The sequence below is a fragment of the Rhamphochromis longiceps genome, linkage group LG11 (genome assembly GCF_057381845.1).
Source record: "Rhamphochromis longiceps isolate RC_006_pf linkage group LG11, R_longiceps_female_GT1.1, whole genome shotgun sequence".
Taxonomy (NCBI): Eukaryota; Metazoa; Chordata; class Actinopteri; order Cichliformes; family Cichlidae; genus Rhamphochromis; species Rhamphochromis longiceps.
Genome location: NC_140567.1, coordinates 33,349,863 through 33,366,635, shown reverse-complemented (window position 1 = coordinate 33,366,635; position 16,773 = coordinate 33,349,863). Strand labels below are relative to the sequence as shown.

General features: G+C 36.0%; 2 protein-coding genes across 2 annotated transcripts; one reads left to right on the top strand and one right to left on the bottom strand.

Annotated features, from left to right (window-relative positions):
• Nucleotides 1-1,693: 1,693 nt before the first annotated feature.
• Nucleotides 1,694-4,699, top strand: lrrc72 (leucine rich repeat containing 72). Its single transcript, XM_085423747.1, has 7 exons — nt 1,694-1,708; nt 1,802-1,875; nt 1,976-2,045; nt 2,122-2,203; nt 2,917-3,030; nt 3,157-3,246; nt 3,329-4,699. Exons 1-7 carry the CDS (start codon nt 1,694-1,696, stop codon nt 3,421-3,423), a joined length of 540 nt encoding a protein of 179 aa, XP_085279873.1. The 3' UTR covers nt 3,424-4,699.
• Nucleotides 4,700-4,848: 149 nt separating this feature from the next.
• Nucleotides 4,849-11,164, bottom strand: ankmy2a (ankyrin repeat and MYND domain containing 2a). The gene is made up of 10 exons (XM_085423745.1): nt 10,968-11,164; nt 10,467-10,531; nt 9,522-9,660; nt 9,317-9,415; nt 8,747-8,907; nt 8,149-8,363; nt 7,030-7,165; nt 6,710-6,838; nt 6,377-6,506; nt 4,849-5,777 (listed from the first exon to the last, which is right to left on the bottom strand). The coding sequence occupies exons 1-10, from the start codon at nt 11,032-11,034 to the stop codon at nt 5,638-5,640; spliced, it is 1,281 nt and encodes a 426-aa protein (XP_085279871.1). The 5' UTR covers nt 11,035-11,164; the 3' UTR covers nt 4,849-5,637.
• Between the last annotated feature and the right edge of the window lie 5,609 nt (nt 11,165-16,773).

Here is a 16,773-nt window from a genome sequence, read left to right as displayed (position 1 = left end):
GGGAAGACAGCATAAAACACACACTTTGGAAGACGGCAAGAGATGAATAATAACTAATGATTAAATGAAATGATGTTGAAATGAAAAGAGTTGAGTGAGCACTCAGTCCATCATGGGAACTCCCAGCAGCCTAGGCCTAATGCAGTGTAACTAACGGAGGATTCAGGGTCACCTGATCCAGCCCTAAATTTCAACATCATAATCCCAGATTACACAAAAAGATAAAAGAGAATGTGACAAACGAAATTTATGGAGGAACACTGGCAGGTCCTCCGAGGTGCTTAGAACAACAAGATTTCATGGTGTCATAGTGGAATCCAATACAGAGTTTAGCCAGTTTGCTTTTTACACTTTTGAAATGTTATAGTGAAAAGGAAAGGTAGAAAACGCCAATGTAAGGCAAATAAATGTGTTGTTATTTGTGAGTTTTAGAAATGCTGCTAGCTGTCTTAAGTTACCATTTATAACAAGCTGTTTTTGCATTTCAAGCATTTGTGGTAAACAAAGCTAGTCAGCTTCTGTATGTATAATACAAACAAAAGAGGGGGAGTGGTATCACTCTTGTCATCATCATGCTTCCCACTGACAGTTTTCATTTTTATGCAACCACTTTACAATCAGCCTGTTCCAGCTGATAAAGAAGATTATGAAATGTGATTGAACACCCATCAAATTGACCGCAAGCTGAGGCTATTTACAGTATATCAGTACTTTGATTAATCAAAAGCGATTAAGTCAATTAAGATTAGATTGAGAATAGATGTGACCAAACACAAGTTCCTCAAGAGCCATAATTTCAGTTTTATGTATGGAAGTCTATGAAGGACTTAAATAAAATAATAATGTAAATATTTGTAAATGAAAATGATTATTAAAACTTTACATAGACATATTTTCTATTTAAAATATTTATGTAATGTTGAAGATGTAACAGTGTAGCCTGATTTTACATTTATGCAAGTAAAACTATTTCCAACAATGTGAAGACGAGTGAGCCATGACAAAGAAAGAAATGTAGAACAAGTAACTTAGCAAATTTTCCCGTTGTCAGTTTCACAAATAGGTTTTAGTGCTCTGTTTCATGCCCAGTCACATTAAATAACAGTTAACTGTCTGAGAGCATAAGAGACAGTTTCTACTTATGACTAACAGACACTAAACATAGTATCTGGGGTCAAAAAGCCATCCTTGTTGCACACATAGTTCATGCAAGCACGTTAATAAAAACAAACAGTCAAATTTCAGATAAAGTAAATGGGAAAAAAGTACTTTAAACATGACTTTCCACATATGGAGACTTAAACTGTTGTTACTTAAATGTGAATCACTGCACTAAGTGGCTGAAATGCAGCTGGCGATAATAGAAAAATCTGACTAATCATTTAGGTTGCTGCATGTACTGTGTTAACCTAAATGAATTCTACTGACTTTGCCACTCAGGTCTGGTGAAGCATTGCCCTCTGCTGGATCTCTGGCTGTCCTGCAGATGTTACAAACATAAACTCTTTAACCTGTGCAAAAATGAACAAAAAGTGCGTAAATCTCCCACAGCCCTATGAGAGAAAAACCAACAACATCACATATCACAATCACATGTTTTTTTTGAAATAGAAGAGCAACTTTTGTGTTTGTTGTGATTTCAACAGGTGTATCCTGGCAACAGGTGTGCCTTGGTCAGGAAATATAGCAGAAGATGGAGGTGGGCAAGGTGAATCGGCTTTAACCTCAACACCACTCACAACCATTTCACAGCCATGAATGTAAGTTTTACCCCTTTTTTTCCTTTTCCTACTACCCACAGGTCATCGAAGACTCTCTCCAGAAGCGTGGAATAAGAAGGGACTGCGATGTTTGTCAACTCAGCCTTGCCACAAAGTAAGAAAAGCATTTACTTTTCTAAAATATATGTATATCTTTAACTTACAGAGGAAAAATTTCCAGAGATTATTTAGACGGTTTGTATTGTGTTAAACAGAAAACTCACCAGTGTTCCTGATTTATCAAGATTTCACTTTCTGAGGACGTTGTGGCTGAACAACAACAAGGTAATCTACTTACAGCTTTTTTTTTGCATACAGGATGGAACAGACGATTAAATTTATTTCTCTCTAATTCTTACAGATTAGAGAGCTGAGCTGCCGTTCCGTCAACTGTTGCTTGACTGAGCTTTACCTTCAAAATAACAACATCAAGTCTGTCTCAGGTTAACCTCTCATTCTCCCCTGAATGAAAAAAGAGACAAACAAAAAACAACAACAACAACAAAAAGAAACACAAACTCGTAATTTTTACTGGGTCAAAAGAAAGTCTAATGGTAGATTTTTTTTAAATATGCGTATAATATATTTTTCTATTTTTACTCACAGTTTGCAACATATTTAGTTAGGTACTTTAATTTTTAGGTGTTGAAACAAGTGCTGCAGTCTTTCTTTTAAGAAAGAGCATCACCTGAATTACAAGAAAAAATCATGTATATAAGGTCCTTATTAAACTAAATTCTGAAACTCCCTGAAATACTGGGGGAGGCTACAACACATTTGTGGCAAACACTTTTGTACTTTTATTTTGAAATAATACATAGTTTCCTCTGTTATAACACAGTCCCATCTTTTTAATGATTTAACATTTAACAATTTATTTTCTTTCATATATACTTACTTATGTATTTTTAGATTAGTTATTTGATTTTTTTTTTTAAAGTTACTACACAAATCAGATGAATATAAAGTGGTGAAAAAAACATTTTACTCTAATGTGCTGGAATTAATGCTTAAATTATTTTTAATTATTAAAAGTAATTTTTCACCTCGACATGCACATTTGTGCATATAGATATGCTGTAGGGACCTGAAGAAAAAGTTCTAGAAAAGAAGACTTATGTAGTCATGACTTTTTAAAACTTTCTCTCCCACACAGGTGCTCTAAGTCATCTGACCTGCCTGCAAATCCTGTTTCTTCACAACAACTTGATCAGAGGGTTGGAGGACACAATGCACGAGCTCAGGAGGATGCAGCAGCTCCAAAATGCCAGTGAGTCCTGAACCATCAACCACACCCATCACCGATCAACAACCTGGCCTGAGAAATTCTGTTCATGCTTTAAAGATCCATTTGCAAATGTGGATGTTTGACTATACTGTGTATTTTAAAATGCAGCTTTTTTCCTCAATCCCATCTCTCATGAACTTGGCTATCGCCAACATGTAATCCATCGCCTGCCCTCACTCCAGATCTTAGATGGAAAAGGTAAAGATGTTGAAATGTTCTGACATATCAGACACGCGGTTTGTCATTACAAACACAGGAACTGTCTCTGTTGTGTTATTAGAAGTGGAGCCAGCAGAGAGGAAGACGTCGTTCCAGATTTACAGTCAGGATTGTCACCGCATCCTCCAGTCTGTGGCTTTTGGAAGATGCCAGTGATAGCTTCCTAACTTCCTATGCAAGTTCAGTCATTACACAGTGCAAAGTTTCTCCTCCATTCTCATTATTTCTGTGATATGTTCAAAATAGAGCAAAAGGTGCACTGCAAACGTAAATTTGAATAGCCTAAAGTACCAGTAAACCAAAACAGTGAAGGATTGAGACAAAAAAAAGAGCTACAACTGAAGATTTCCCCCAAGACCAATAACAATCACAGGAAGTAAAAGTAAATCACTTTGTGTCAAAATGTTATTTGACACAAAGTGAGCCACAGATGACCCCAGAGATGAAAAGAAATTAAAACAAATGTCAAACAGAATAAAATGCAAAATGAAATGATAGATGTAAACTGGCAGTAACAGTTTGTACAGTCATCTTAAGTGTGCACTAAACAAGAGAGTTTAATGGGTTAATGGACAGGAGAATGTGGTTTATGTCTGCTGAACAGGATATACTCAGACTTGATTTCAAATCAGTAGGAAGCGTCGCATTTTAACCAGTTCTTTCCTGGACAACATACTCTGAACTACAGATTCCTTGTAAAAGATATTTCCATGCTCTTTCACATGCGTCACTTCTGGATGTTAAATACCACCAATGGAAACCATACAGTAAAGTTACAGCAGCACAAACAATGTGAGTCACATATATACTTGATGTTTTCATGCTTGGTCCTAATTAGCAAAGTTAAAGCTAACAATTACAGAATAAAAACTGATTTATAGTCCAGTTATCACTCAGAATATATCATACATACATATTTCCACTTTATTCTGACCAAAAAAACTCAAAGTAATACACTTGATAAATAATACCAGCACTCAAAGAACTTCTCAAATTCACCCGTTCACAAATTTGCACATCAATACAGCTCATTATTCTATTCCTTGAATGTCTTTACCCCATCATGGACTCATACCTAGATCCATGCATTAGGGGGAATTTGAGTTTTAGTATCTTGCTCAAGGACACTTTGGCATGCATACTGGATAAATCGAAACACCTTCTGATTAGCAGAACCGCTCTGCCTCCTCGTCCATCGCTGACATTTATGCTTATGCCAAAATGATTTTCCACGTCTTTACTAAACTATGAAAAGGTGTCAAGTCCCAGAATGCATCTTGGTAACTTTTAATGTTTATAGGTAAAAGTTTAAAGTGTTAATTGGCATTTTGAACAATAAAGGAAAGCTATGCTGAATATGTTTGTCAAGGCCTCAGGAAGACTCGAAACAAATCAATAGGGCACATCGAGCACAGCTGGAAACACAAAAGTAATGTGCAGTTTGTGATGATTTGTGATCAGGGGCAAGTGTGTTTCACAGGATTTACATGCTATCGATTGCACTAAACACACCCTGATAATTTCAGGAGTGAGTGAACAAACATAAATAAATACACTTAAAAAATGAGAATCTACAGCATATTTCAGTGAAGTTGGTCTCTGTTTAATGTATTTGAAGTCACCAGCTCTCAGAACAATCACAGCCTTATTGAACTTGATATTTTGACTTCAGCTTCTCTAATAATTCATGGTGCACAACAAATGAAAGAACATCAAAACTAAAACAGTGAGATCTTTCAAGACAAACTGACACTTGCCATCCTGACATGATGTCCTTGTTCAACAGTGGATGCTGGAGTAAATGTTTCCATTTAGTCGGAATTTGGAAAATCCTGAGAATTAAAGTCACATCTCATCATTCACGAAAAATAAACTGATGGCATTTATATTTAAAAATATACATTTTTGGTCAACATTTTTCAGCCATGCCTTTCACTCACAGCTCCCATAATGTTTTCAGTACAAAAGACGTCCCAGAAATACATCAAATAACTGCAAAGAAACAACTCTGATTGGTTACTTCATTCCCACAGTTTGCTACAGTTTAAGGCAGAATTGCTTTCCATAATGGATGTGAGCCATTACGAATCCCTCCCAGTGACGTCTACCAAAAACACTTTAGCCTATGCAGTGTTCACATTCAGATATTATAACAATTCCATATGAAAAGTTAACTTAGAAAAAGGACACAAAGACTGTGGCATTCCTCGGATGTGTCTTGCCGTTATGGTGAGAGTCTTAGATTGTTAATAAATATGAGTCCTTCTTCGAGTCTTTATCTGGCGTTTATTCTTATGGCCAGTTTGCTCTCTGTGGTGTGTGGATAGACCCTAGAGAAGATGGTCATTGTCTTCAACTGTCAGATGTTCATCAGTTGCCAGCAGCTGGGGTGCTTGCAGGGTCTGATGTTACCGTTTCTGCTGCAGTGTTTGAAGGGGTGACCTCACTGCTAGTGTCTACTGAAAGCTCCTGCATGGAGTCTGTGGCATCCTGCACAGCTTTACTCTCCTCTGAAAGACAAACAAGACAAGTCATTCAAACCTATTTTAATCACATGCAGCTTTGTGTTTTATCCCTGATCAACTCTTGATGACCGTCAGTTAAAATTCTATATTAAACTGATCATATTTTAATATAGTCTTTCACAGCATGCTTTTACTGTGAGTTTATTTAAATATGGGAGAAAATTCAAATGAGCTCTTAATTAGTGATGTTATTTTGTATGCCTCCCTTTTTTAAATTTTCTTTTTTTAAGAATGTAAAAAGAAAAGCATAATTTTTTTTAAAATTTGAAAATATTTTTTGTTGTAAATCCATAAGCAGAAAATTAGAGCTTTTAAGGGTTTTCTCAAAAGTGAAATTTAAAGAAAAATATTGAAACATGATGGCTCTATTCACACTGATCCTGAAGCAGACGATTTTAAGTAAAAAGTCAGATATTGATGCTAAAATGACCTTAAAATGGAACTGATTCTACTTTAATAGAACGCTGTCATTACACACATTTTGTAACATTTAACACAGAAGCTACATTTAGTAGCTTCTGTGGGACAAATGTTTGCGTTACTATTTTGTGTGACTTATTTTAGCTTTCTAATGAAGAAAATACCTTTGTTCTGTTGCATCCTCAGTTTGGCTGCTTCTGCTTCTTGTTTCTCTCTCTGCTCTTGGAGCTTCTTGCAAACTTTCTTGTGGGTGAACCAGTGCATCTTTTGGCAAGCTTGGCCACAGTAGATCACCTGGTGAGAAAAAAAAAAAAAACAACAACTTTATTTGTACACCGTTTATGTCAAAAAAGGTAAACAATCCAAGCAGTCAGTTAAAGAAAGGACTCTCAGAAAAGGTCATAATTAAAAATTTCACATCAAATTAAAACAAAGAAACAACAACAGGCTTCATTGTTGAGGTAAAACCGACAATCTGTTGTAGCTCTGACGCTCACCATTTTACAGATGGAGCATCTCTTCTCGGCTCCTTTCTCTCCACAGGTCGTGCAGAACTCTGCGTCCATGAAGCCGACCTGACCGGTGATGGCCTGAGTCAGCACTGACAGAGCTGTGGGGTCGTTACCCTGCAATGATGTTAGAAAGAAAGACACAAATCAACCACCACACACAGCTAATTATAAAATACATTAAGCTTGAATGAAACCTATTCAAAACAAAGTTCTGACTTTTTTTTTTTTTCATGAAAAGATACACATTGCTTAATTTAGCCTTTTGATCCATTTAGCTTTCCAGTGAGTTGGATTTGCAAACTCACAATCTCTACAGGAGCGATACTCCGCACCAGCTGCTGCAGCAGAGTAGCATCACAATATGGGAATTTGCGAATGCATTCTCTGATAAACTTCTCTTGATACACGGGGAAACCATCAGAGTCCCGACCCTTCAGCAAGCTGGAAAACAAGGATTAGAGGCATTTATAACTGTACAGTGGATGTCATCTCAAAAATAACTTAAAATAATAAAATTCACTGCATTTTGGAATTTTTGGTTTTAACAGACATAGCTCCACTCAGGATCAGGCTTGAGTGTTAGGCTACGTTCACACTGCAGGCGAAAGCGCATCAAATCCGATTTTTTTGACCCTATGCGACCCATATCCGATCATGGTGTGACAGTGTGAACGGCACAAATCCGATATTTTCAAATCCAATCTGGGTCACTTTCGTATGTGGTACTGAATCTGATACATATCCGATGTTTCAGAAAGCGACTGCTGTGTGAACGGTCATGTCGCATTAAATCCGTCTTTTATGTCACTGACACAAGACAGACGCCAATTATCAGCGCCGGAGAAGCGCCCGAGAAGAAATTGCGAATGCTTCCTGGCCATCCGGTGAGACTGCTGGGAAGACAACGTTGGAGAAACGTGAACATTTTATTTGTACTGCATAACCTGCAGATTCTGACAGAAATCTGCAACTATCCTTTGAAGCACCGCTCCTCTAAAACAGCAATAAGGATCATTATTAGGTTATCTACATTATTATGTAAATAACAAAATAGCTTAAAGCAAAAATTGGGAAACATGAAGTCCGAAGTCTTTATATTAAGGGCCAGCAGTCAAACAATACGGTTTGCTCTGGGTCTAAACAGAGCGCGTTGTGTGTGTGACGTCTTCTTTTGCGCATGCGGGCCGCTTTGAGCGTTCACACTAGAGCGCGTTTGCTGTCGCATTTTATTTGTAGTGTGAACGAGCAGACAAAAAAAATCGGATTTGATCAAAAAATCGGAATTGAGCTTTAAGACCTGCAGTGTGAACGTAGCCTTAGAGTGGGTAGAATAACCAACAATTCTGTCACCATCAGTGTTGTTACGCTCCATATTGGTCACAACACTGACTAACACTAACAAAGATCATTTTTAGATCACACACCTCTTAAGGAGACCGTCTAGCTTGTCCTCACGGTCTTTGAGGAAGGAGGCACATTTTCCCAGCACACAGCTGATGTAGTGCATCTTCATGGCCAACACCTCGTTCATGTCCTGCTGCTTGATGCACTTCTCACAGATAAGCTCCATCACCCGGCGACATTTGTCCAGCGCCTCCACCTCCGCCAGTAAAGGATTCTCCTTCACCAGCATCACCATCTGGAAAACAAATCAAACACCGAGGTTCTTCTTAGTAAAAGAAATGCAGTTTACATGTCTTTGCTCATAATCTGTGATGTAAAAATCTGTTTTCAGTTCCGTTCATAGCTCCAAGTGCACCACAGGACATCCCTGCTGTTGACCAGTCAATCAGAGCTAAACCAGTATCTGGCTGTTTTTAACTATACCCCATTGCTCAGTGACAAAATGTATTTGAAAGTTTGCTGCACAATGCCCATAACCAGAAGAAATCAGAGTAATATTTGCAAATGAATAAATAAAGACTGCAACAGCACTTTAATCTGTATCAGTGGGTAATAACAATAGCTGCATCAATTATATATTTTTATATCATGACCTTTTAGAAACCAGGGAAGCTTTACCTTGACAGGGTTCAGGTTGGTGCTCATGATGACCTTATGCAAAGGTCCAGCAAGTTTGGGTGGTAGCTTGGGTTCCTTCTCCAAACCCTGAGGCTTAGTGTAGTAATCCAGTCTGGCACGGGAGAAGAAGTTGTTGATCACTGTGACACAATCATGTTGCCCTAAAGAGAGAACAAATTAGTTTGTTCATTTGTTTTAGCACATGTACAACAAATGACCAGTCAAACGGAAATACTAAAGGCAATTCTAAGATTTCTTCAGTGTGTATGGAGGGCACGGATGGTGGAATGTACCAGCTAGCAAAAAATGAAGTGATGTAATCAAAAAAAGTGATCATACCCAAGATCAGTCAGTTCCAATAATTTGTATCTAATGTAGGTCAAGTAGGTAGGTAAGGGATGTTAAGAAAAAGAAATACATAAAAAAAAACTGAAGCTAATGCCAATCTCTAGTTTTTTTTCCCATGCAAAAAGAAGAAAAAAAAATCTGACTAAAAAGGTTTTGTCTCTGTCTTTTTGTCTTTGTGTGTAGACCACTAGACCTAAAAGCTAACCGTTACTCCAAACGTACCAACAAAAGCTGCCATCTGTGCAGCAGTCCTTCCGACAGAGTTAACTACGTCTGTTTCTGCCCCTGCGTCCAGCATCATCCATGTGATATCAGTCTTTCCTGCAGGCACAAAAGAAGGAAAGTCACAACACTTAATAAAGAAACAACTGATTCTTCAGTGATGCTGCTGGAGCGATTAAAACCAACATGCACACACAGGTTTTACCTGACAGGCCAGCAAACATCAGCGCTGTGTATCCATGCTCATGCTCATTACAATTCACATCTGCACCGTGTTGAAGCAACAACTTGCACATGTCTGCTTTTCCCTTGTAAGCGGCGTGCATGAGAGGAGTCATCCCATACTGTGGATAAGACAAAAAAGTTAAGAAAAGCTGCTGATATTTATTGCATTTAAGCAAAGATTAGAAATAAGGAAATATTTACAGAAAAAAATTCAAAACTAATAGATTAAAAAAAAAGGTTACTACAATTGCTTCTAAACAGTTAAAATGCTTGTTTTTATTATCTGTCTGTACTTACCTTCACCATCTGCTACAGGTACAGTAAAGTTAAAAACCATCAAACTACAACCATCTGCTTCTGACAGGTGGACAGGACAAACGTCCTCTAAAGTCCTTCAGAGTGGTGACTTATAATTTGTCCTTTTATTCAGCAACACATGTGTTTGACCTTGTCTTAAATAGCTCATCATGTGTGCTCCACAAATACACTGCAGTCCTGAAATGAAAAGACTTACTTTTTAGATGAAACCACAGATGGTGTCTCAGATGTAGTTATTTTACCATTTGAACCTTTTGGCCTGATGATTATATCGTAATTAGAGATGAATGCGATTTTTGTCACAAGGATAAGACACAAGAAATAATATAAATCGATGCCCCCGCCCCCCTGACCCTTGTAAACGAGGTAGAGAGGAGCTTTTGAAAAATGTCCAGTAAGTTGTCAATTTATGACACCAGATTTAGTATCTGTACTCAAAAAAAGAATTATTAGTGCATACGCTGTTAATATAAATTAAACGTAACTAAAAATTATCATTGCAAGTCAACATTCGATTAAATACGTAAAAGAGACGAGACAGATAACGTGCTTTGTTACATGTGCATGTTTTGTTTTCTCGATATTGCGATCAGACATACTCTTTTACCTCATCCAAACAGTTGACTCGAACATCCTTACAGCCCAGCAACCTTGAGGCCTCTTGAACGTTTCCTAAAGACAAAAAACCCCTCAGTATTATTTCAGTACACACAACACTACGATTTACAGCTACTAAACTATATTAAATTAAGATTTTTTTTCTAAATTAGTCTGCCATAGTCCAACTTATACACTGCATAATCATTCTAATCTACCATGTAGTTCTGTCCACTTAGATCACGTTTAAAACTCATGTTATCCTGCAAGTTTGCATTAGTGAGGTGGGACTACATTTTAGCCTGAATGATTAGCTTTGAGCTAACATCAGCTATTCACAAGCTTTGACACAGCTAATTTTAAAGTCAACTGCTATTAATAAAGAAGCTGCAAACATGCATCACGGCTTTAACTGCGGTTCAGTTATTTAATTCAGTCACATTTTCTCCAAAGAGCTAACAAGAGCTAACTGCGGTATGGTGTTTTCAGGGATTAGCGTTAGCCAGCTTACCTGCAGTAATAACCTCAAACAACTCCTTTTCACTTGGTGACAAGTCTCCTTTCTTTAAAGCAGACATTCTGGCCAATATTAGCTTCAAACGAGACGATAATGGCACAAATAAACCACCGAGTTTTCAAATAACTCTACACTGTCCGTGGCTCCGACAGTATGCTGATGCTCAGGCATGAAGGCTAGCTCAGAACGAGCTGTCATCTGGAACGTACCACTGCCAACCCCTAGTAGGGAGGATATGTGTCACAGTCAAAAATACGTCAACGTTTAATCCACCGTCTGGACTTTTTGACTTTTTAGAACAATGCAACAAAAAAATCTAAGAAATATGAGGATTAGATATAATGTCACATTTTCTCATCATATGTCACAACAGTGAAGTGCAAGAGCTAACACCCCTTTAAAAAACTGATGAGTTCCACAGAAGTCTAGAAAGTTTTTTTTTTGTTTTTTTTTTAATTGCACAGTACAACAATTATGGCAATCTCTACAAAGATTCTATTTTCCCAACATGAAATATTATCAGAACAGGCTGAATTCCAACATATAGAAGATAGATAATGAACAGGAAGTACAAACAACAACAAATAAATAAATAAAAACAAACCCCAAACAGAATCAAAGCAAACAAACAAGCAAAAAAAAAAAAAAAAAAAAGACGTTATACCTTAGGGGTTTTCTAGCAGATCTAATTCAATAATCATATGATTCAGAACCAGAGCTTGTTTTTTGTCCATAAATTTAACAGATGAGAGGAAGAGGCAGAGTTCTTTGTGAAAAGTACAAAAGGACAGCTTTGTTTTCAGAAAACGACATTTGTGAATGAAGAATTTGCCCATAATAATTATTACATTTAGAACACTTTCAAGCTTCTTTTCTTTTCTTAGAGAACCAAAGATAATATCATTTTTAGAAAATTCAAGTAAATTTGGAATCTTTGGGAAGAGCCAGTAGTGCACATCGTTCCACAGGGCTTTACAGAATATACAATTATAAAATAAATGTTCTGTTGATTCAATATCCCCATCACAAAAAGAGCAAGAATTACTATCAATAGCAAAGCGACGTCTGAGAAATTCTTTGGAAGGGTAAATACCAGAAAGGATTTTGTAGTGGACCTCCTTAGCTTTGAGGAATGGGAAGTTTTAGGTAATTGTTTCTGATCTCTTTCTTTTGATCACCAAGGAACAGATGTGAGATGGAATTTGGATTGGATCTATAAGGGAAAAAAAACATTGGTAAATAATTCCCTAATTTGGGAGTTTTTTTAGACTGTTAGCTGTAATGTTATGCCCATTTACCAAGAGTTCAGGGAGGTCAGGGGATCTATAGTCAGGGTTTTGAAAAAGATTATATGCTGTACATAGAATGTTTTGAGGGATATGTGCTCCAGTCCATCAATCCTTTAAAGTGCTGGACACCGATGGTAAATCGGCATCAGACCCTAAATAAATTGTCCTCTGCTGTTATCCATGTTGCTTCAGTCATTCTTTGGTGAGTAGACGTATTGGTTACATAAACACAATGTGAGCTGTTTTTTGTCTTATCTCTTGTTTTCTCTTGTCTTTCTTTTTTGAACATTTCTACTTTTTTGTGCTTATGAAGAAGTACAATTAGAACACAAATAAAAGAAGAAAAAAAGACTTGTTCTCATCAAATTGTAAGAAATTGTAAAATAAGTTGCACACACTCAAGCAACATGAATAAGATAACAGGCATATTACTTCAGCACAGGGGATTCTTTGGAATGCAGCAACCATTTATTAGATTTGTCCTTTATTTAGGGTATATAAAGTAGAAAAACAAAAACCTTGTTTAGCATTTTAATCAATTTAGTATTTTGAATGTAATGTTACATTTATTTAATGTAAAGTAGCACAATAGTTAGTATATACTTCGAAGATAAAATAATATCTTACAAATGTGTATTTTGGGACTCTTTGATTCACAGCTGTTTGCCATTCCAGCAAAAATCAATTTACCCTTTAAACTTTCTCTGATATTTTAATTTAAAATGATAAAATAATAAAAAAAATTAAATAACTGAAAAGCAGAATATAGTTCAATGAAATTAAAAAAAAATCAATGAGAAGACAAAAGAGTTAAAAAAAAAGAAGTCTAAGTCTACACAAATAAAGTACCACGATTAAAAAGACAAAAAAGAAAAGAAAAAAAAAAGAAAAGAGAGAAGTAAAACAAGATAAAGGGAAATAAAATACCTCAATTAATCAATGTTTAAATGCAATCCAATAACAAGCTTAATGTCTGAAAATCACACAAAAAAGTTTTTGCTGTGATGTGTCTGAGGTGACAAAAATATTATTTATGTAGCCCCTCATTAAAATATTTTTTAGATTTGTATGTATTATAGCCCAGTGTTTCCGAACCTCTGTGCCGCGGTACATACGTGAATTGGTCTGTTTGATTAGAATTCTCTTTGCATTTCACTTTATATGCATTTTGTTGATCATTAAATAATATTGTCTTAAAATCTCATGATCATATTTAGGCAAGTAGAGCTAGACGACTGGAATGAAAGTAAATACATGTAATTTCCTCTGAAGAGATTGAGCCTGACTATATGCAAAGTCTCCTGTCTGGATTTAGGTTTGTGACATCAGCATGCAAAGAGCTTCAGGAGAAATCTTGGCACATCCTAGCTCTTTTTCGGGAAGTCCTGATTTAATAGGCTATTTTAGAGGTCATAAACAAGTGCTGAGGCAGTTTTTTGTCTAAGATGTTAAATTCTCCAACCCACGTAGATCAGCCACAGTTCAAATTAATGTTTTTTTGATGAGCTTTCACAAAATAATAAGAATAAAGATACTAAAGACAGGAGACCGATGTGTGTGTTCTTTTTTAAATTTGAATTAAATTTTTAATTTATTATGTATGTGTTTACTGATGTAGTGAGGTTTATGGTGTATGAACTTGTGATGCGAAAGCTTTTTAAGAAAGTCAAAATCTGTAGGCATTTTACTTTTCAGCCACAGTCATGTTAATGGCAAATATGCTAGGTTGAAATAAATTTAGAAGGCTTCATCAACTTGTGGTCAAAAACACTGACTTAAAACAAATGTTGAACAGTAGGTTCAAGGTTTCATTGTCATCCAAGCGCATAAATTAACAAAATAAAATAAACATAAAAATGTGCCACGGTATACAAGAATAAAATGAGATAAAATAAATACAATAAATTACTTGAGTAGATGCAGTGACAGGAAAGTCTGTTCTGATTTGACCTGCTGCATTTATAATAATTTATTTTTGCAAAGATTTCATATATAGAGACTACGTAGTGCTACAAGTTACATACCAGCTTTCACAAATAGGTTCCAGTGGAAAGCTGTTTTATTCTGTTTTTTTAAGGTAATATTAAAGGTAATCAAAGAAGAAAAAAGGGCATTGGCTTTTAAAGATTTTACATTTTAATATACATATCAGTTCACATAGTTAGGATTTACTCTTATTATTATTATTCTAAGACTCTGAGGGACTGTGAAACTGAAAATTCAGATGGTTCAATTTGACTGGGAAAGCAAACTGTAGGAAAAGATCTTGGATGTTTTAATTTCAGCTTTATCGTACATGTGTCTGTTTTATATACAACTATGATACAGGGTGTGGGTAATGTAAAGGATGTAAAACAGTGTTAAGGGTTCAAATACTGAGGAGGGATATAGGAGGAAATCCAAAATAACAACACTGGTCTGGCCGGGTTAAGTCAAACGATGATTTTAATGAACACACGTGTGGGAGATGAACACTGTACGCAGACAGCATCGATCTCTCTCTAACAATACACAATCAGTTGTTTTTATATCATCAGGGAAATTTATGACGCCCCCTCATGGGTCATCACATGCATAAGTTTCAAAACCACAATGACTTTTAACACAGTTTGAAAAAGCAACATCGCCTCATCTCCATGCCAGGTGTCTTCCTGTCGCTGCCGGATGCTGCCTTATCGTCTGGAACATCAGGCACACATTCTGCAACAAACTGTTCTTTTGCAGGCACAGTTTTGCAGTCACAAGCAAAATATGATTAACCTCTCACCTATAAATGAGTAGCATCCTCCCAACAGCTCCTCAAAGTAACTTACACTTAGACTCTGCTTTAGTTTCACTTTCACAAGCACGCTCTGCAAAAGCCTGCGATCCCTGTCTACTTTGGCACAGAGTGTACTCAGAGTTAGGCCTTTTTTTATAATGCAATGTAATCTACATATAAACATTTAAGATTATGAAAAGCATTCCAAAGCATTTAAGATTATAGATTTAACTCAACAGTTTAAAGTGGTTATAACTGCACCTGTAATAAAGGCTAATTGGGTGCCAATATGTTTAAACATCTGAATACAATATCAGTGCTGTAGATTATGTTATTAATGCAATGATAATGATGATGACCATGAACAATAGCAGTAAAATATTTCTCTGATCTCCACAACAGCAGATTCTACACAGAACTTGCTTGGTGGGTGTTTACATGGAGACAAAATAAACTCTTATTAGATGCTTGATTGACTCCTAAGAAAAAGTTAATTCTTGGATAAATACGATAAAAATATAATCTAACTATAAGATGTTAATTAAGCTGAACACAATCAATAAATACATAAATAATAATTCTTTGTAGGCTATACTGTTTTTGAGGAAGCAAAAGTGCTGCACACTCATTTTGAACACAATTAAAAGAAAGATACTTTCATTAAAATATCATGAAAGCCAAAATTACAAATATATATTCAAATTAAGCAAAACTACAGTCCTGAACGGTATGTTATTGCAAACTTATCAGGAATTCTTATCAGCAACATGAGTTGTTTACTTGCAGAGTTCCAAACAGGAATCCTTGCACTACTCTGTGAAGTTGGCAGACATGGATACCTGTGTGGATTATGTAAATTAGGAGAAGATGAAATGAATGACATTTCATTCTGTAATGTCAGTCCAAGTAAGGAATATATATATATATATTAGGGGTGCAACAATACTCGTATCGATATTGAACCGTTCGATACAGTGCTTTCGGTTTGGTACGCATATGTATCGAACAATACAAGAATTTTAATTTATTTTATCAACTTTTCTTCTGACGATGCTGTCTGTGTTGAGCGCTCAGTGGATCTGCGCTCGACAGTGCAGCCTAGGCGTAGTCGAACGCAGATTCACTGAGTTAGCACATGATTGTCCTTATGGGGACCTGATATGTTTAATATGCTGCTGAGAATATAGCCCAGAAGAAGCGTATAGTATAGCTTTTATTTTGGAAAGAGCCATTTCTCTGTAATAAACTCTCTTTTCCAAAGATGAGTGATTTGTCGATCAGATAGATAAATTTTTTTATTACTTTGTTGTTTCAGCAACATAAAATTGAAATCTTGTACTTTTGAGTTAAAATATATATTTATAATTTTAATAAATGACAAATTAAAAAGGCATGAACATTTTTTTGTATCGAAAAAATATCGAACTGTGAATTTTGTGAATCGTTGCACCCCTAATAAATAAATATATATATATATGTATATATATATAAAAATCCAGAAATGTTTTGCTGTTCAGACAGTGTCAAACAGATCTAATTTTGGTGCTTGTAAGATAGTTGCCTATATTTATTAAACCTGGAAAAAGTGTCAGTTTGGATTATTTGTTTTATACTCGTAGGTTATGCTTCTACACTGCCTCTGTGCTGTTGGATTTAGCATACTGTTATATGTTTGGCAAAATCATCAAATCAAACCAATCAATAAATAAGAAAACTGGTGTTAAGCGCTCAGCCACTTTAGGGAATCTCT

Excerpts from the sequence above, each read along its gene's own strand:
- ankmy2a (XM_085423745.1), bottom strand. The coding sequence starts at position 11,034 with ATGTCTGCTTTAAAGAAAGGAGACTTGTCACCAAGTGAAAAGGAGTTG. Across the intron at positions 10,532-10,967 it reads GTTTGAGGTTATTACTGCAG|GAAACGTTCAAGAGGCCTCA; the intron begins GTAAGCTGGCTA and ends TTTTGTCTTTAG. Across the intron at positions 7,166-8,148 it reads CTAGACGGTCTCCTTAAGAG|CTTGCTGAAGGGTCGGGACT; the intron begins GTGTGTGATCTA and ends CTTGTTTTCCAG.
- lrrc72 (XM_085423747.1), top strand. Across the intron at positions 3,031-3,156 it reads GCAGCAGCTCCAAAATGCCA|CTTTTTTCCTCAATCCCATC; the intron begins GTGAGTCCTGAA and ends TTTAAAATGCAG. Across the intron at positions 3,247-3,328 it reads CCAGATCTTAGATGGAAAAG|AAGTGGAGCCAGCAGAGAGG; the intron begins GTAAAGATGTTG and ends TTGTGTTATTAG.